This window comes from Pristiophorus japonicus, chromosome 6 (genome assembly GCF_044704955.1).
Source record: "Pristiophorus japonicus isolate sPriJap1 chromosome 6, sPriJap1.hap1, whole genome shotgun sequence".
NCBI lineage: Eukaryota > Metazoa > Chordata > Chondrichthyes > Pristiophoridae > Pristiophorus > Pristiophorus japonicus.
The window spans coordinates 181,821,444-181,842,133 of NC_091982.1; the positions used below are offsets into that span (position 1 = coordinate 181,821,444).

The 20,690-nt window shown below is 45.1% G+C and overlaps 1 protein-coding gene across 3 annotated transcripts in view; it reads left to right on the plus strand.

Moving 5' to 3' along the window:
• dis3l2 (DIS3 like 3'-5' exoribonuclease 2) overlaps positions 1 to 20,690 on the plus strand; it is a 437,600-nt gene that overhangs the window by 110,631 nt on the left and 306,279 nt on the right. For all 3 annotated transcript variants that reach the window (XM_070883462.1, XM_070883465.1, XM_070883463.1), the window contains exon 6: positions 9,619 to 9,874. In XM_070883462.1, the coding sequence (XP_070739563.1) occupies positions 9,619 to 9,874 (256 nt within the window). The remainder of the gene's footprint in view (positions 1 to 9,618; positions 9,875 to 20,690) is intronic.

Here is a 20,690-nt window from a genome sequence, read left to right on the forward strand (position 1 = left end):
TCTCCTCATTTTAGTAGAGTGTTATAAACTTTTTTTAAAAAGTGGTTAATGCTCTGCTAGAATAGCGGAGAGGAATTTCAGATGTGTGTGAAGTATTCTTGTGCTGCTATCCAATCGCATCATTTTAAGACATTAATGGCCCAGAAATTGCAGTTGGAGACTTCCCGGGGGCGGATGCCTTCGACCTGAAACGTTTCTATGAATCTTACCTAGTGGTTCCGGAGGTTTGGAGATGTCTGGTCTTGGCCCTCTTCGCGAAGGCCTTTGTAGACGCACACATATCCGAGGATCACGTGGGCCGGTCCAACCTATCAGAGTAGGGGAATCCCTATTTGTACAGATGGTGATTCTGTAGATACAGAATATAAGTATGAATGGGAATACCCCCCAAAACACAGAAACACTGAAAATAACTAAAACAAAGCCATCACATATTTCAAATTATAAACATTGAATTTATTTAAAACAAAAATTTAATTTTGTAAAAAAAATGTACATATTTTAAATTGTCTAGAAATAAACTTACCTTATTTAACAGGATTTAAAAAATGTTAAAAATGTCTTTTTCTGTACTTTAAAAGTCTTACGCTGATAAAAGCATGCCGTACGCCTGCTTTTTGCAGTCGTAAGAATTTGAAGGACATTCGCTGGGCAGGAGTTGGGCAAATAGCCCAACTCTGCGCCCGCGGAGGCCCTTTAGTTTCAGATGCGTGTGATCTGTCAATCGCAAGTGCACTTTGCATGTCTAAACCTGGAACTTGTGGTGACCCCACGGGAACATGCGCACCTCCGTACCTCCGTACGCGCCTGTGGGAGTGCGATTTCAGGCCTAATGTTTTTGAAAATTCCTGAAAAGGCTTCTTTAAAGTGTGGTGTATGCATCATTTGAAAATCTTCTACAGAAATGTTATAGGAGAAAGTTAACTTTAATAGTGGGTGCTCAATTGAGCAAAATGCTGAACAATACCAAAGAACAAAAAGGTGCATTCCCCAATTGATGTAATAGAACTAGATAGCTAATTACAATTGGCTGTATAGCACCTGTCTTTTTGGGCGCTAAGCAGCTTGCAGTTGTACAGGGCCTTAGTGAGGCCTCACCTGGAATATTGTGATCAGTTTTGGTCTCCTAATCTGAGGAAGGACGTTCTTGCTGTTGAGGGAGTTCAACGAAGGTTCACCAGACTGATTCGAGGGATGGCTGGGCTGTTATATGAGGAGAGACTGGATCAACTGGGCCTTTATTCACTGGAGTTTAGAAGGATGAGAGGGGATCTCATAGAAACGTATAAGATTCTGACTGGACAGGTTAGATGCGGGAAGAATGTTCCCGATGTTGGGGAAGTCCAGAACCAGGGGCCATAGTCTTAGGATAAGGGGTAAACCATTTAGGACTGAGATGAGGAGGAACTTCTTCACTGAGTTGTTAACCTATGGAATTCCCTGCTGCAGAGAGTTGTTGATGCCAGTCCATTGGATATATTCAAGAGGGAGTTAGATATGGCCCTTACGGCTAAGGGGGTCAAGGGGTATGGAGAGAAAGCAGGAAAGGGGTACTGAGGGAATGATCAGCCATGATCTTATTGAATAGCGGTGCAGGCTCGAAGGGCCGAATGGCCGAATGGCCTACTCCTGCACCTATTTTCTATGTTACCAAGTCCCCATTATGGTAGGCGGGAGGCCTTGCACACTCCCCTTGCCAGCGCCATTAAATGACATCTTACCTGCAGATTAGTTGCTAGTTTAGCATTTCTGGCTACTGCTTGACTTCTAGGTGTTTTTTGCCATGGTCTATCACTCTGGAAAGTTTTGTCTGCACAGAGAGAAGTTTTGTTGCTTGCACTGTTGTTGCCCTTTGCCTCACAAGTAGTCTGGCTGCAGATATGGGTGGTTTGATAGGGCTGCATTTGGTAATAGAGGACAAGGGGGATCAGCAAGGAAGATACCACAGAGCAGGATAAGTTGCCGGAGGCGTGAGAAAAAGGAGAGCACTGAACAGGAGGCCCTATCCACAGAGGGTCTTTAAGGGCTTTCGCTTCACGAAGGAGGATGTCTCCGAGCTATGTCATCTGTTGCAGCCAAAACTAAGATTCAAACTAGGGCACGGACAGCACTGGCTGTTAATGGCACTATCGGCCTCAACCTTTATGCCAGGGGCTCCTTTTAGGCTGCAACAGGTGACATTAGCAACATCTGAGTTTGCAAATACACCGATGTATCAGGGAAGTCACCGCGGCTCTCGACACCAGGAAAAACACCTACATCTCCTTCCCTATTGACAGAGCAAAACTGGACGAGAGAGCACTCGGATTTGTATGCATGGCAGGCATCCCCATGGTACAAGGTGTCATTGGCTACATGCACATTATCTTGCGTGCTTGCTTATTACCAGCCTGGCATCATCATTGATCGAAAAGGATTCCACTCTCTCAATGTACGTACAACTCGTTTGCGACCACAAGCAGCATATCATGCAGGTCTGTGATTGCTATCCTGGCAGTGGTCATGACTCTCTCATCCTGTGCTATTTCTTTCTCCCACCTTTCATTCAAAGAGGCCGCTAAGTTACAGCCTGGCTATTAGGCGAAAAGGGATATCCCCTCCGGAGATGATTCAGGAACCCGCACACTGCTGCAGAGCACGTTGACAGCGAGAGTCATGTTGCCTCAAGAAACATAATTGACCAAATAATCTATGTACTCGAGCAGCACTGTTCCGGAGGAGCTTTCCAGTGCACCTCTGAGCAGCTATCCAGATTTATCACCGTCTGCTGCATGCTTCACAATTTCTCCATCATGAGGAGCCAGTCCTTACCATCACCTGGGCAGGAAGAGGGGAGGCAGTGATCACCAAAGTCCCTATCTGCTCAAGCTCTGAGAGAACCTTATCAAGGAGCGTTTCTACTAAGTGAGCCTTCCCATTTCCCATCCACCCACATTCCTTACCACTTTTCTTATAATCACCATCTGATTGCTTTCCTTCACTCAACTTACTGGTCTTGCTCTCACTTCACAACTAAGAGAAATACCAAAACCAAATCCAAATGGGAGGTGGAAGGCTGCTGAGTTTGCATTGAGTACACTTCAGATGACGTTGGAGGATCACCTCAAGTGGCTATGGGCCTAGAGGGCCCAGCTACGGATTGCAGCATCTCAGCATGGGCTGCAGCAATCTGGGCTGGCTGGCTGAGTGGCACCGGCAAGGACACTGGCAGAGTGGCTGGTGGGGGAAGCAGACATCCTGACTATTGGTGCCTCTTCCAGGGATCCAATGCCATTTTCATGGAGTGGCGCATCAGCATCAGAGTGCAGGAGTGATGTGACAACCTGGACATCCCTTTCAGCATTGGCCACCAAAGCCATGATGGCAGCCATTTGAACTTCCATGCCAATTGTATGAGCTGCCATAGTAGCCGTCAGAGCTTCCAGGGCAGCAGCATAAGATGCTCCATCATTACGGGGCTGACCACTCAGTCCATGTTGGACAGAATGGTCTCCATGTTCTGTGCTAAGCCTTGAAACAAGTTGGAGCTGGACTCCTGACTTTGTACGTAAGCTCTCTGGCAGGCCACCCAGTACCCCAAGCATTTCCCTGTGTATGTCCATGCATCTTCTTCAGTGGCCTATGCCCTCTAAGTCAGCAGCTGAGTCCTCTGCAGCGGAACCAATAGATTTCTAGGCCTAGTCAGCTGAATGGCTGTCTAGCTACTTTTGGACCAAATAGCCCATTTCTATAAGGGTGCAGAAAACAAATATTAAAAAAAAATCTCCAACTGTGCAGGAAGGGCAGAAAAAATTTTGAAGTACATTTGTGACAAAAATTCACATCAGCAATGAATACTATAATTAGTTCAGTTTGCATCCCAAAAAATGCTTGCTTTATTGAAAAGATCATGTTGTACAACAGTTTGTCCCCATTGCATGTACAAGTCCATATACAAGCACACAATGACTTGGCAAAATAGCTGTGGTTATCAAAATACGACTAGATAAATTGTTCACACCAAATGTACGAAAAAAAGTTTGTAAGAATCCAATTCTATCAAATGAAATTATCTGCCTCTCCCAATAAATAAATAAATAATTGCTACTGTAGTTTAGAACAGACCACCAAAAGGAAGTTCCCACTAGTATGAATACCCTTGAGAACTTCCATAAATTGTTATTTAATATGACAGGTTTCAAATCTAGCTTTTACAGGAAAGAACTATTGCCAGAAGCTAAAGCGAACTGTGGAAAGTTGAATTGCTTTTCTTGGCTTAAATCTAAACTTTCTCAACAGTGTTTTGCTTCGTTTCTTTGCTGAGCTTGTAAAATGTGCTAAAAATGCATGTACTCTGGGCTTCATTAAGGTACTGGAACTTCATACTAATAGGAATAATGGCTTGTGTTCAGGAGTCATTGGCACTGATTTTCTCTTGAAGGAGAAATGTCTGTTTGGATAACTTTTAATGCTGCTCTCTCCTAGCTGTTGCAAGAAAATAATTTTTATGTTGTATTGGCTCAGGTACATGAGCACCAGTTTATCACCTTTAATAAATAAACCACTTTTGATTTTTTTGAAACTGGGCTTATTGAATAATTTTGTAATTTTATTTATATAGACTTTTTTTCAATTTTTTTTGTGGATTTTATTTTATTACATTAGACTTTGTACACGAATCACACAATAAAGAAGGAATGTAAGTTAAGTGCAATTCGCTATCAACTGAGTATGCTTTGCCATCGAAAGGCTAACCATCTTTCCCCTGAACTTTTACATTGGGTGAAATTTATGATCAGGGAAACAGCCATGTTTCCTACCAGTATGATGCTGTGCAACCCTGCATCTTTAAAACCACTTTCGACTGAAAACAAAATACTATTATCACAAAATTCCATGAAATACTAGCATTATCCGGATTCACTTTGCAACAAAAATTGTGGCAAATAAATAAGATGCAGTGCTTGGTAGTTTTTGTAGAGGAATCATTGATACAGTGCTGAATCAGCTAGAAATGAGATCCAAAATAAAAAGCCAAGATTTCAACATTTATTCAGTGCAATGAAGTTTGTAGTGAAACTGATTGTGAAAGCATTTTTTAATGTACATTTGTATTAGGTTCCCAATCTTGTAAAATATGATGTTTAAGTAAATGAACAATCAACATTATTCCAGTTTTATCCTTTTTAAGCTGGTGTTTTGCATTCTGGATCACAGATCTGCTCCTTAGCAGTATTGAATGCACTCTGCTTTAATCAAGCAATTCACCAGATCTCTGGATTCCCTAACATTCTATCTTAGGCCCCCTTCTATTTCTCATCTACGTGCTGCCCCTCGGCGACATCATCCCAAGACACGATGTCCGGTTTTACGTGCACGCTAAGGACCCAGCTCTACCTCACCACTAGCTCTCTCGACCTCTCTACATTGTCAGCCTGTTTGTCTGGCATTCAGTTTGGATGAGCAGCAAATACTTCCAATGAAAAATTGTAAAGACCAAAGCTTATTGGGCTAGATTTTACACTTTTGTGCAGATCGCCCAAAAATGGGCGTTATTTCCGACATGGGTGGTAAAAATGGGTTTTCACATCGCCGGGTTGTCACCCATTCCCAGTGGTCCCGGAGCACGGCACAGCACCCCAAGGTGCCGCACCCCCATTGCCAATGACACCCGAGAGCCAGGAGCAACATCATACTTCTGGCTCGGAGCACATTCCCACCTCGGGACCGTCCTCTCCCGTATCCGTCCAAGCAGCGGTTCGGCCGTCATCCCCCCACCCCCCCCCCCGGCCACCAATAAAGCATTGCCTCAGGAGCTCCTGGGCCAGCTGGCTTGGAGTCAGGAGGGGAAGGGGTAGAGGTGGGGAGGGGGAGGTGGGGGCGGGAGGAGAGGGTTGGTTTTTACAGAAATACTTATGATTTCAGACAAATGTTCGGTTTAATGTTTTTTATTTAACAAAACTTTCTTGCGCATTGGCTCAGATAGCTGCACCGTTACACACTGGTGATTCCTTAACATCAAAGGGTATAATTACACTTAACTTCAATCAGCTTAAACTTGAACTGTCACCAAGGTGATGCCCATCATTGATGTATGATCTGAACACCCAGCAGTGTGTCAGCCTTGTAAATGCCACCAACGTTCTTTCAAGCAAAGCACTCATTTATGAGCTCCTGACATAGGAGGCTTGCAGCTATGTAGCCACCACGGGCCCTTTCATGCAGTCTATAGGGGGACGGGGGCATGGCTTCAGCTTCAGCCTGATTGTCTGGCCCGATGTCAGCGTCCACCTCCTCGTCCTCTCTCTGCTGAGGTGGACTGTCAGACTCTTCTGGCAATTCTTGTCCCCTCCTAATAGCCAAGTTGTGCAGCATGGAGCACACCACCACAAATTAAACTACCTGCTCAGGGTGGTATTGGAGCTCGCCTCCTGAGTGGTCCAGGCATCTAAAGCACTGCTTAAGCACTCCAATGGTTTTCTCCACGATATTGCAAGCGGCTCTGTGGCTCTCGTATCGCCTTTCGGCTTCAGTGTGGATGTCATGCAGGGGGGGTCATCAGCCAGGTGGCGAGGCCATATCCTTTGTCACCAAGCATCCAGCATTGACCTTGTGGCTGATTGTTAAACAAATCAGATACCGTGCTCTCACGCAGGATGTGAGCAACATGGATGCTGCCTGGAAATTTGGCATTCACTGCCATAATAATTTGCTGGTGGTCGACAATGAATTTCAAATTCAGGGAGTGTAATCCCTTGCGGTTCCTGGAAACCTCTGCATCCTGAAAAGGTGCCCGCATCACGATGTGCGTACAGTCTATTGCTCCCTGCACCTTGGGGAAGTTAGCAATTCGGTAGAATCCTAGAGCCCACTCAGTCTGAGCCTTCCTGGTCATAGGGAAGCTGATAAAGTCCATGCTGCGTGCGTACAGGGCTTCAGTGATCTATCTAATTCAGCAATTTGTGACATGCTGAGACATACCCCAAATGTCGCCAGCTGAGGCCTGAAAAGAACCCGATGCGTAGAACGACAGTGCCGCGGTTACTTTGACCTCGACAGACAGCCCGTTCCTGATGGTGCTGGCAGGCTGCAGATCTCCCCTTATGAGCTGGCATACCTCAGTGATAACCTCTTTGTGGAAGCGCAGTCTCCGAAGGCAGGTCGTGTCGGGCAAGTTGAGGTAAGACTGCTTCTCCCTGTACTTGCGGGGGTGTAACGTCTGGTCCTCCTCATCAGTCTGGCATGTCTTACATTGGGCACATAATGCTGTGGAGCATACCTTCTGCCATCTCGAGTCTGAAGCATGTAATTGGTCATCAAGAGAGGGTGAGAAAGGACAGGCCCCATTCCAATAGCTATCTGTTTTCCACCGATTGGTCACAAAGAATGAATGTCCCGTCGAAGACACCTATTAAATTCCAATCGCTAACAGTATAATAAAGATGTTTGTTCAGATGTTCACATCACCTCCAAAGATCTCCAGAGTACATCCGAACTCCTCCGAGGTTGAAGCAAAGCAGCCTTTTAAATTATGCGACTTGTAATTTAGAATATGGCGTCCATACCGCTGAGAGTAGTTCCGGTTAGTTCCACTTTTTCCCGGCGTTTTTTTGAGCGAGCGATATTGTGGGCGAGATATGTGTGAGGTGGTGAAAGTGACGCTGGGCGATCTCCTGGGCATTAGTTTCGGCAAATGTGATGTTTACAACAAAATAAAGTGGCCGGTCGGTATTATTCCATCTCGGCGTTAATTACGTGCGGAAAGTAACACTGAGTGATAATTATGGCCGTTGGTTTTGCCCATTCTGATGATTCCGCCCAAAAAAAGTGGGCAGGCATTCAGATTTTTTCCCAGCGTTACACACATGGCGAAAGTTACGCTTGGCGATAAGTATCCAAAAAATGGACGGCAGTTTCCATTTTGTCGCTAAATGGGCGATAGCTGGGCATTATACATCATTTCAGCGGTTAAGCGGGCGTTATGCATGCAAAAAAAGTGTAAAATCTAGCCCAATGTCTTTCGGCCCCGCCACAAGCTCTGTATCCATGCCGCTGATTCCATCCTTTTCCCCAGGCACTGTCTCGAGTTTAACCAGACTGTCCTATTTGATCCTGAGCTGAGCTTCTGACTCCATAGTCTCTCCGCCTGTCTTCGTCCCTGCCTCAGTTCATCTGCTGCTGAAGTCCTCATTCATGCTTTTGTTACCTCCAGACTCGACTATTCCAATGTGCTCCTGGCGACCACCCATCTTCCACCCACCTTAAACTTGAGCTCATCCAAAACTCTGCTGCCCATATCCTAACCCTCACCATGTCTCACTCACCCATCACCCCTGTGCTTACTGACGTACATTGGCTTCCGGTTCACCAGCCCCATAAATTTAAAATTTGCATCCGAGTTTTCAAATCCCTCCATGTCTTTGCGCCCTCCCTATCTATGTAACATTCTCCTGCCCTATAACCTTTCTAGAACTATCAATCTGGCTTTGCGTATCCCCACTCCCTCCGCCTACCATTGGTGTCTATGTGTTCAGCTGTCTAGGCCCTGAGTTGTAGAATTCCCTCAATAAACCTCTCTCCTCTAGGATCCTCATTAAAACCTACCCCTTTGACTAAATCTCTGAATAGCTTTTTCTTTGACTCTGAATGTTTTTGTCTAACTACGCTTAGGATGTTTTCCTATGTTAAAGGTATTTTATAAATGTAAGTTGCTGTTTGAAAATACAGACAACTAGTGCAGGATATTGCTACAGGATTTCTTCAGGGCAGCGTGCTAGGCCCAGCTGCTTCATCAATAATCTTCCCTCCATCATAAGGTCAGAAGTGGAACTGTTTGCTGATATTTGAACAATGTTCAGCTCCATTCGCAATTTCTCAGATAATAAAACAGTTCATACCCGCATGGAGCAAGACCTGGACAGCATCCAGGCTTGGGGTGATAAGTGGTCAGTAATATTTGCACCACACAAGTGCCAGGCAATGATCATCTCCAACACGAGAGAGTCTGATCAACTTCTCATGATATTCAATGGCGTAACCATCGCCAAATCCCCCACCATTAGCATCCTCGGAATTGCCATTGACCAGAAACTCAACTGGAACAGCCACATACATGTCGTGGCTACAAGAGCAGGTCACTGACCCCACCGCCCACAAGGCACAAGTCAGGAGTGCAACGGAACACTCTCCACTTGCCTGGATGGGTGCAGCTGCCACAACACTCAAGAATCTCTCAACACCATCCAGGACAAAGCAGTCCACCTGATCAGCCCATCCACCATCTTAAGCATTCATTCCTTCCACCACCAGTGCACAGTAGCTACAGTGTGTACTATCTGCAGGATGCACTACAGCATCTCGCCAAGGATTCTTTGACAGCACCTCCAAAACAAAAGAACATAAGAAATACTTAAAAATGACTTGCGTGGAGTTATTTTCTATTTGAACTGCTTTTGATTATTTAATGGCAGTTGTTTTACACAGAATTTTGAATGATTTGATTTTGTTTCTTGATTGTCTACTAAATAGTACTTTTGTCAAGTTTGTTCTATTTTAGATCTTAACCAATGCAAGTAGAATATTATTTGATCTCTAGTGATAAAGTGCAGTATTTCAATGATCCTCTTTGTTTTTCTGTAGGTTATCGTACCAGAAGAAAATGGCTTGGAAACTAATGCACTTGCTCAATCAGATGTGCCTGGTGAAGTTAATAATGTTAACTTTGCGGACCTTCCAGCTCAGGATAGAGTTAAAGTACTTGGGCCCAGTCCTGATGTAATTATTGAGGAGCAATATGATGACAGCCAAGATGAGAATGATAATGGAACCAGTGAATTGCAGAAAAATGCAATTGGTGGAAGTGTTAGCAAGATAAACTTCAGTGCTTCAGAAAAAGGTAAGATTAGTACAGTATCTTAAACAGTTAATGATATAATATGTTTCTGGAACTTAAAAGGTCTTTATAATTTGGGCCTGGAACTTGTTTCACTTCAGTGGGTAAATAATCAAAAGTTATCATTCAGTTTTGTGTTATCTTGGTATACCAAATAAATGTTGGAGAAAGTATAACCATTTAAGTGGTGATTTATCTTTGAATATCTGACAAATTTTAAGAATGAAGTTTTGGATGTAGAATATAATCTTGCCTAGACTATTGTAATTGATAAATATGTAATAATGCATGAAAGCATATTTTTGTTATGAACTTCTGTGATGCATTTTATTGACTTATTTTGTTTAACATACTGTTTTTTTTTCTAATCTTTGTGGACCATTGCTTGTCACATGAGAAACTTTAAAAATATCAATATCTGAATCTTTTTAGAAACCAAACTCTTACAAAAAGTTATGAGTAACTCCTGTATACTTAGGTTGCTTTTAATGGTGAGAGCTAACATCCTTGACAGGGATGGTATCTGCAACAAGTTTATTTTACCGACTAGTGTGCATTGAACTGACAGTTAATGCAGAATTCTTGATATATTAATTTATCTATCTTGCAATTTGGTCCCTGTGGAATTTGGTCGCCGGAGCTCCTTCCACATTTCAACCAATAACACAATAGCATTTATTACTTGTATAATCAGTCAAAATATTAAGTTTATGAGATTGGGGTAGTAGGCAATTTGAGGCATAATTCCTTCCATAAATCAAATATAGTAAATAGAAAATGCTGGCAATGCACAAAGGGAGGAGGGATTTTTTTTGAGCGGGGGAAGAGACTGGGAAAGGAGAAGAGAATAACACTTAAAAGTCAAGTAGTCGAGCATAAAATGTGCTTTCTCTGTTACAGAGAAGCATTCTTTGGATCTGATGGTCTGGGAACAGGTGTTTCAAAAATCTGCAAAGATGCGATAAAGTACTGTATGATGTACACAAACCATCTCAGTCAGGCAGTGAAAAGTATATTAAAAGAAGAAAAGTGGGTGAAATAGTTCAGGAATGCTGCATGAAGGTACAGGCAAAAAAAGGAAAACAAAACCTTGAAATTGAAGGGCATGAAGTGCAAAGTGGATACGAGGAACAACTTTGAAGAAATTTAAGACTTAAATAAATTGATAGGAACAGTTATTCAACCCTTCTGCAGAGGACAAATGAATAATTAAAAATATATATAAAGATGGGAATGCAGGATAAATGCATACCCAGAATTGGCAAGTGTAACTCTAAATGGATTAAGAAAATAATCAGCAACAAAAAGAGGACAAACAACTAGTAGCTGTCTTGCAGGAATAAAGCTGAAAGGATACACTAGAATTATGAGTATGCAGAAGCATGATAAAAGGAGCTGGAAAAAGCATAGGAGTAGATTTTAAACAATTTGTTTGCGTTTCTATAGTGCTTTTTCATATCCTAATGTACTTGACCTCCATTGAATTACTATATGAAGTGTGGTTACTGTTATGCAGATAAGTATAGTAGTCAAATTGCAATAGCCAAATCCTAAATGAGCAAACGAGATGAGTGATAATTACTTAAGATTCCCTCTGGTGTCCATTTGACTATGCATTTTGGCTGCCAGCCTGGACCTGAGACCCTAACCTCCCATTTTTCTTATTTTTTCCATTCCATGCCCTCCCCTCCTCTTTCCTCTCCTTTTTGGCCATGTCCCATTCACCTCTCCTCCAATACCATGTCTCCCTTGATTATTTTTCTCACTTGCTACTGTTCCTCAGCCTATTTTCTACTCTGATGCTTGCGACCCTTGTGAATCAGAGCATATCCTCCCTCTGAATCTCCCTCGGTATCCTCTGCTAAACACCATGGCATTTGTTGACTCTCAGAATAGTAACTCCAACTGTCTCACCACTGCTCTCAGCAACCATCTCGCCTAAGCTGCTCTTCGGGGGTTAACTTCCGACTTCCTCCCCATCCCACTCACCTCTTTCTCTTCCTCCCCCCCCTAACCTGCTGGCAGAGTAACTATCACTGCCTTGCTCTGTATTGTCTTCCAGAATGTTCACACCCTCATGAATAACCTCACTGTGGATGAATCTAATGTGAAACTGAAGGTTCATGATTTATGGTGGTGAAACCTTCCACAGACTATAAATTCCATCATTTGTCCTGCTAAGATCACCACACTGGTGGTGTAGTCCTTATTGCCCAGCAACACTTTGTCCTCTTCCCCCATTGGGGAAGTCTGTAGGATCTTTCAGGATGCATGAACTAATATATACTGAGTGGCCTTCTTGTCTGATCTTGTGATCTTGACAGACTGTGCTTCTGTGTATTTCCAGCATTTTCTGTTTTTATCTTGTATTTTCAGCATTTGCAATTTTCCCTTATTCTTCACTGGGTTCATTGTTGCTGTTTTTCTTTGAGTAACAACCTCAGCTGTCTCATCCTCCACTCTCGTCAAGCAATTCACTCTGTACACTCCTTGGAGGATAAACTCTGCAATGTCCTTTTCTTCCCAATCATCCACCCTATCATCACCCTGCTGGCAGATGTATAATTGTCCAATTCCCTAATTCTCTCCAGAATATCTGCTCATTTACAAACAAATTTCAGATACCATATCCTTTCCATCACTCTCTATTTCCACATCTGCCCCTCTTCAGCCTCTTTCCTGTTGAAACCCTCATACATGTAAAAAAACAGATAGCCAGGTGGTGAAGGACAGAGTACTAGAGCTCAGTCTTTACTTGCTTATAAGCCTTTATTCACAGAGACACTATTACATGCTGTGCACCCCAGGATAAGCTAGCAATCCTTCCCCAGCCTACTCCCCTATATATATATATATATGAGAGCAAGAGTGTCTCAAATTAATGTCCACCATATGCGTACAATTAACACTCAATTGCCATACAGCACTTAAATACAATTAACAATACGTGCTTTCAACCTCCAAACCTGAATCATCATCATAGGCAGTCCCTCGGAGTCGAGGATGACTTGCTTCCGCACTAAAAATGAGTTCTCAGGTGACTTGATGAGTCCAATGCGGGACCGACAATCTCTGTCACAGGTGAGGCAGATGGTGGTAGAATGGACAGGTGGGTGGGGTGCTTGGGTTGTCGTGCGTTCCTTCCGCTGTTTGCGCTTGACTTCGGCTTGCTCCCAGCGAAGAGACTCGAGGTGTTTGGCCTTCCCAGATGCATCTCCTCTACTTTGAGCGGTCTTGGGCCAGGGATTCCCAGGTGTCCTTCAAGGAGGCTTTGAGGATGTCCTTGAAGCGTTTCCTCTGCCCACCTGGGGTTTGCTTGCCGTGTCGGAGTTCCGAGTAGAGCGCTTGTTTTGGGAGTCTCCTATCGGGCAAGCGGATGTTTTGGCCCATCCATCGGAAGCTGATCGAGTGTGGTCAATGCTTCGATGCTGGGGATGTTAGCCTGAGTGAGAACACTAATGGTGCACCTATCCTGCCAATGGATTTGCAGGATCTTGCGGAGGCAGCGTTGGTACTTCTCCAGTGCTTTGAGGTGCCTGCTGTACATGGTCCATGTCTCTGAAGCATATAGGAGGGTGGGGATCACTACTGCTCTATAGACCATGAGCTTGGTGCCAGGTTTGAGATCCTGGTCTTCAAACACTCTTCCTCAGGCGACCGAAGGCTGCACTGGCACACTGAAGGCGTTGTTTGACATCATCGACGTCTGCCCTTGTTGACGGTAGGTTCCTGAGATATGGGAAATGGTCTGCGTTGTCCAAGGCCTCGTCGTTGATTTTGATAATCTGGGGGCAGTACCCGATCTGAATATTCCAATGTCCAGTTGTGGAGTTCTGAGGAAAGGTCATCGACCTGAAACATTAACTGTTTCTCTCTCCACAGATGCTGCCTGACCTGCTGGTCTTCCAGCATTTTCTGCTTTTATTCCAATATTCTAATTACTGGTTTCCCATCCCTCAAACTCCAACTTGTCCAAGACTCACAGTCCATAACTCAAATTGACCTACGTTGGCTCCATCTCCCCCAATGCCTTACGTTTAAAATCCTTTATTGGTGGTGGTACATCAAGGGGCTGCATTGTTGATCCAAAAAAATGAGAGTCACGTATGAGGAAAGATTGACTACCCTAGGTCTTTTCTCTTAAAAAATGAACAATCAACAACATGTATTTATATAGTGCCTTTAACGTAGTAAAACATCCCAAGGTGCTTCACAGGAACGTTACCCATCAGGATTTGACACCAAGCTACAGAAGGAGATATTCGGACAGAACACCAAGGGGCCAAAATTGCCCCTTTTTATAACCCTGATAGTGCCTTGAGGAAGAGTTCATTGACCAGGGGTCACAGTCTAAGGATAAGGGGTAGGCCATTTAGGACTGAGATCAGGAGAAACTTCTTCACTCAGAGAGTTGTTAACCTGTAGAATTCCCTACTGCAGAGAGTTGTTGATGCCAGTGCATTGGATATATTCAAGAGGGAGTTAGATATGGCCCTTACGGCTAAAGGGATCAAGGTGTATGGAGAGAAAGCAGGAAAGGGGTACTGAGGTGAACGATCAGCCATGATTTTATTGAATGGTGGTGTCGGCTCGAAGGGCCGAATGGAACTACTCCTACACCTATTTTCTATGTTTCTATGCCTCTGGGGGGGCATGCAACTGGAGATGCCCCATGGGGGAATGCCAGCTTCACGGGTTGCGAAGCTGGTGGACATCCGCTGCCAGGCGCCCCTTAAAGGGGGTGGCCTTTAGTGCCCCGAGCCGCCATTTTTATTTGTCGGACGACTCTTGCAACGGTCCGACAATAGTGGCCTTTGTGTCGAACGGGCCACCATTGTACAGCTAGGCGTCCGTTTTGGGTACCGGGCTGTTGGCCCAGTCAATCGCCTCCCTGGTGGCCCAGTGGCGGCCACCAAGGGCCTTAAGTGAGCACTATGGCCCTCCCCAGACTCAGCGCTACATTGCCGCCCTGGGAACGCCCCTCCAAGGAAGCGGAGTGCCGGAGCTTATAGGGGCTCACAACCCAATTCCGTTTCCGTGTCCGGGACAGGACCTCCGGACCGGGCGCTGGAAGTCCTGGCTCCACAAGGTTACCGCCCCCAATCAGGGCGAAGAGCAATTTCCAGCCCCAAAAGTTTGGTCAAAATGGTAGGTTTTAAGGAGTGTCTTAAAGGTTTCAGCAGCAGATGAGCTGAGGCAGAGTCAGAGTCAAACGATGTCGGGTTGCACCTCAACAGCGCCGGGACCAATCTCCTTGCGGGGAGTTTTGCTAGTGCTGTTGGAGAGAGTTTAAACTAGCTTGGCAGGGGGATGGGAGCCTGAGAACAATTTCAGTAGGGAAGGAAGTAAAGCAGAAATTGCAAAGCAAGAATGTAGAAAGTGAATTTGCAAGACAGAGGAAACGAGGGTTCGTAAGTAGTAATCAAGGAGGTCTTCCTGTGCTAAATGGTATATACTTCAATGCAAGGAGTATAACGAATAAGGCGGATGAGCTGAGAGCACAGGTAGACACTTGGGAGTATGACATTATAGCCATTGCAGAGACATGGTTGAAAGAGGGGCAGGTTTGGCAGCTCAATATTCCTGGTTACAGGATATTTCGACAGGACAGAGAGGGTGGTTAAAAGTGGGTGGGGGGGGCGGGGATCGCGGTATTGATAAAAGAAACTATTACAGCTGTGAGGAAGGATGATATGTTAGAGGGATCATCAAATGAGGCCATATAGGTCGAACTGAAAAATAAGAAAGGGCGATTACACTGCTGGGCGTGTATTATAGACCCCCAAACAGTAGGAGGGAGATAGAAAAGCAAATATGTAGGTAAATTTCTGTGAAGTCCAAAATCTATAGGGCAGTAATAGTAGGGAATTTCAACTATCCTAATATTGATTAGGACAAATATAGTGTGAAGGGTATAGAGAATGCGAAATTCCTAAAATGCATTCAAGAGAACTTTTTTAGTCAGTATGTAACAAGCCCAACACGTGAGGGGGCGGTTCTGGACTTAGTTTTGGGGAATGAAGCTGGGCAGATGGAAGGGGTATCAGTGGGAGAGAACTTGGGTGCCAGTGACCATAATTCAGTCAGATTCAAGGTAATTATGGATAAGGACAAGGATAGACCAGGAATAAAAGTCCCAAATTGGGGAAAAGCTAACTTTGCTAAGTTGAGGAGTGACTTGGCCACAATGGCCTGGAAACAGCTACTTGAGGGCCAGAACAGTGTCAGAACAGTGGGAGGCATTCAAGGAGGAGATCCGGAGGGCTCAGGTCAAACATGTGCCCTTAAAGAAAAAAGGGTGGGAATAACAATTCTAGAGCCCCCCCCCCGGATGTCTAGGGACTTATAGGGGAGGATAAAGAAAAAAAGGGAAGCTTATGATTTATACCGACGGCTAAATACTGTAGAATCTCTGGAGGAATATAGGAAGTTCAGAGGTGAAATTAAAAAGGATATTAGGAATGCTAAGAGAGGGCATGAAAAATTCTTGGCAAGTAAAATCAAGGAAAACCCAAAGATATTCTATAAATATATTAAGAGCAAGAGGATAACTAAAGAAAGGGTAGGGCCTATAAGAGACCATGGGGGTAATCTGTGTGTGTAGGCGGAAGATGTGGATATGCTTCTTAATGAATACTTTGTATCTGTTTTCACAAAGGAAAGGGGCAATGTAGATACTGCTATCGAGGAGGAGTGTGAAATTCTGGGCAAAATAGTGAGAGAGGAGGTCTTGGAGGTTTGGCAGCTTTGAAAGTAGATAAGTCCCCAGGCCTGGCTGAAATGCATCCCAGGCTGTTGAGCGAAGCGAGAGAGGAAATAGCAGAGGCTTTGACCATCATTTTCCAATCTTCTTTGGGTTCAGGCATGGTGCCGGGAGACTGGAGGACTGCTAATGTGGTACGCTTGTTTAAGAAGAGGGAAAAGGATAGGCTGAGTAATTATAGGCCTGTCAGCCTAACCTCAGTGGTGGGGAAAATTATTGGAAAACATCCTGAAGGCAAGGATTAATCAGGACAGTCAGCACGGATTTGTTAAGGGAAGATCGTGTTTGACTAACCTGATTGAATTTTTCGAGGAGGTAACCAGGAGGGTTGATGAGGGTAGTGCGTACGATGTAGTGTATATGGACTTTAGCAAAGCTTTTGATAAGGTTCCACATGGCAGACTGGTCACGAAGGTAAAAGCCCATGGGATACAGAGCAAAGTGATAAGTTGGATCCAAAACTGGCTTAGGGGTAGGAAGCAAAGGGTAATGGTTGATGGATGTTTTGTAAAAGTGCTTGGCTGGGCACTTGAAGTGTGGTAACCTGCTGAGTTATGGACCTAGAGCTGGTAAGTGGGATTACACTGGATAATCTCTTGGCTGGCGCAGACATGATAGTAAGTAGATCATGGAATCTAATACGGCCAGAGTGATCTCCTGGACTAGATTCGATTGCCTGGATGGGTCGGAGAGGAATTTTCCCAGATTTTTCCCCCCAATTGGCCTGGTTTATATCTTTTTTTTTTGTCTCCCAGGAGATCGCATGTCTCCAGGTGGGATGGAGTGTAAAATGTTGCGATACATGGGGTATCGCAGTTGTGTGGGGCGGACTGGTTGGGCTGGATGCTCTCTACCTTTCCGCCATTGTTCATTGTTCATAGGTTTATATGTAACCTTCAGGGTTGCTGAATGAGGGCCGTGTGGCTCTTTGTCAGCCGGTGCGGACACGATGGGCCGAAATGGCCTCCTTCTGTGCTGCAAATTTCTATTAGTTTCTATGTTCCGGAGATGGAAATAGGCGGTCGTTGTACTGGCGCGGATATGTGGTCGGCAGTACATTTCGGGGCCAAATACGACAGCAAGGTTGCAAACAGTCTGGTTCAGCCTCAGACAGTTGCCAGGGAGAGATTTGATTCCGTGGCTAGGGAAAGGAGTTTGAGGTGGGGACCAAAGATGATGGCTTCAGTCTTTCCAATGTTTAGTTGGAGGAAATTTCTGCTCATCCGGTACTGGATATTCAACAAGCGGTGTGACAATTTAAAGATAGTGGGGGCATCGAGAGAGGTGCAAGTGAGGTAGAGCTGGATGTTGTCAATGTACATGTGGGAACTGACACTGTGTTTTCGGATGATGTCGCCAAGGGGCAGCATGTAGGTAAGAAATAGGAGTGGACCAAGGATAGATCCTTGAGGGAGACCAGAGATAACGGTGCGAGAGCGGAAAGAGAACCCATTGCAGGTGATTCTCTGTATATGACTGGATAGGTAAAAACCAGACGCTCAGAGAGGATAAGACAGAGGTGTTTAAAATCATGAAAAGTTTGGACAAATTAGATCCATATGCTTTTCTGCCATATGCAGAATTTAAGAACGAGGGGGCCATAATTACAAATTAAGGACAACAAAAGAAAATCAGAAATCTAGAAGGAACCTTTTTACTAAGAGTGGTAAGTATGTGAAACAGATTACTGGCACTGGTGTTGGAACAAGAAATCATAATGTGTTTCAATAAAGAACTAGTCAGGTTCTTGTCAACAAATCAAATTCAAGGTTGTTAGAAATGCACCAGGGGATCATTGTAGATAGGTGGGCTTGATGGACTGAATATCTTCTCCTGCCTGAAACTGTTACTATGAACTCGAACCTCCACTTTTTTTGTATGCTTAACGCCCACTTAACACCCACTTTACCGCTGAAATGACGCATAACGCCCAGATATCGCCCATTTAGCCACAAAATGGAAACTGACGCCCATTTTTAGGAAACTTATCATCAAGCGTTACTTTCCCCATGTGCTTAACGCTGGAAAAAAATATGACCACCCGCCCACTTTTTTGGGGCGAAATCAATGCCCATAATAGCGTCCAGCGTTAATTTCTGCACTGATTTAACGCCGAGATTCAATAATACCGCCCGCCCACTTTTTTTGGTTGTAAAGAGCCTATTTACCGAAACTAGCGGCCATGAGATCGCCCAGCATCAATTTCACCACCTCGCACGCACATTGCCCAGAATATCACTGGCCCAAAAAAACGCCCACAAAAAGTGGAACTGTTCTGAATGAACGCCAGCGGTGTGGCTGGCATTTGTTAAATCCCACTCTTGCGTGAGGAGCTGCTATCCGAACGATTTGCCTGAAAGAGCATTGATGTGAGTGACAATGCTGACACACTGCTGTGTGTGAGCAGCATCAATGGTGCTCATCACTTTGGTGCCAGTTAAAGTTTATGTTGATTGATGTTCAGTTGTATTTAACCCTTTCATGTTAAGAAATCACCAGTGTGTAATGGTCTAGCTATCTGAGACAATGCGCAACAAGGTTATGTTCAATAACAAACATTTTATACCAACATTGGTCTGAAATCATAAGTATCACAGGCAAGAACACCCAACCCCCGCCCACGCTCCACTTTTTCCACCATTGACATAAATCACATGTTCAACATGTCCAGCAACACAGAATACAAAGGCAAAGCAGGAGTATGGTCCCCAGCCTCCAGACATTGCAACAAATTGCATGCACCCAGATGGAGATATAACACAGCCATCACCTGCGGACATGCATCTCACTTTCCTTCCCCCTTCTCCATACCTCTGCCCCTTCCCCATCTCGCTCCACAGCGCCTGGCCGAGGAGCTCCTCAGGCGGTGCCTCATTGGAGGGAGTGAAGGTAGATACGGTCGTTGGACGGGAGCGGGGGGTGCCGAAGGGGCAACATTCTCAGATGCAGAAGCAGAATCTTGGTCCTTGCTCTCATCTGTCGTTCGCAGTGGTGGTGCAGAACCTAAGGGTGGAGTGCCATGCTCGGGGACCACTGGGAGGCCTGTGGCAGCAGTGTTCCTGGCTGTCGCATCCAGGGTCTCCGCCATCCGCGGAATGTACTTGGTCATGGTGGACAGATGTCGGGATATGCCCCCCAATGCTTCGATGAACTGGTTACCAATGTCTACAGTTTTTCTGAACAACTGTACCATCTCTCCGTTGTTATGTGGCGCTCGTGGAATAGATCTGCTGCATCCACGGGACCTCCGTGGGGTCGGCGCCGTCCTGGGGACAAATGGGGTGCTCTGTGGCGAGGTGCTTTGGGCCGGTACCTCCAGAGTGGAGGCAGGAATGACCGGAGGACTACTAGATGGCCTTGGGATGGAATGGCTTCTGGAGTGTGGCGATGCAGGTTCCTCGAAGTCCGCGCTATCATCCGTCGAGAACAGACCCAGCGGATTGACGGTCGAGAATCGGAGCTCCTCAGCACCAGATGTAGGATTGTCCGCCGACTCCTGCCCTGAACCCCCACCTTCTGGCCTCTGTGGTCTTGCTTTGGGACGTGCTGCTGGCTGAGCTGAAAAATACAAATGAGGTTATTAGAGGAGAAGGGGGTGCTAGGGTCACAAGGTGAGTCCAGCACTACACACAGCATATGCACGACAAAAGCACCACTGCGCTCAAAATCATTGCAGACATCACATTTCATGACCATCAACACATTTGCATTGCAATGATTTTCATTAGGCCATCATTATTTCTGTGACAATTTTAGAAATTATCTATCATATATGAGTAGGTGTAGCATCTACTGACTTTACATCATGCAAGCTTTACTCACGTGGCATCACTTCAGGGTCTGCAGATGTGTCCGGGGGTGCTTCCCCACGAGTGCGAGCACGCGCTCCTCCATGTCAGTGATGTCGCTGGGGACTAGTGGCCCCCCCCCCCCACCACCTGTTCGCCTCTGCACGGACCTCATCATCGATAGCTTCTTCTGTAAAAGGCGACAGGACGACATGGCATGAGATCATTGCTAGGTACTGTCACAGGCACTGAGACAACACACAACTGA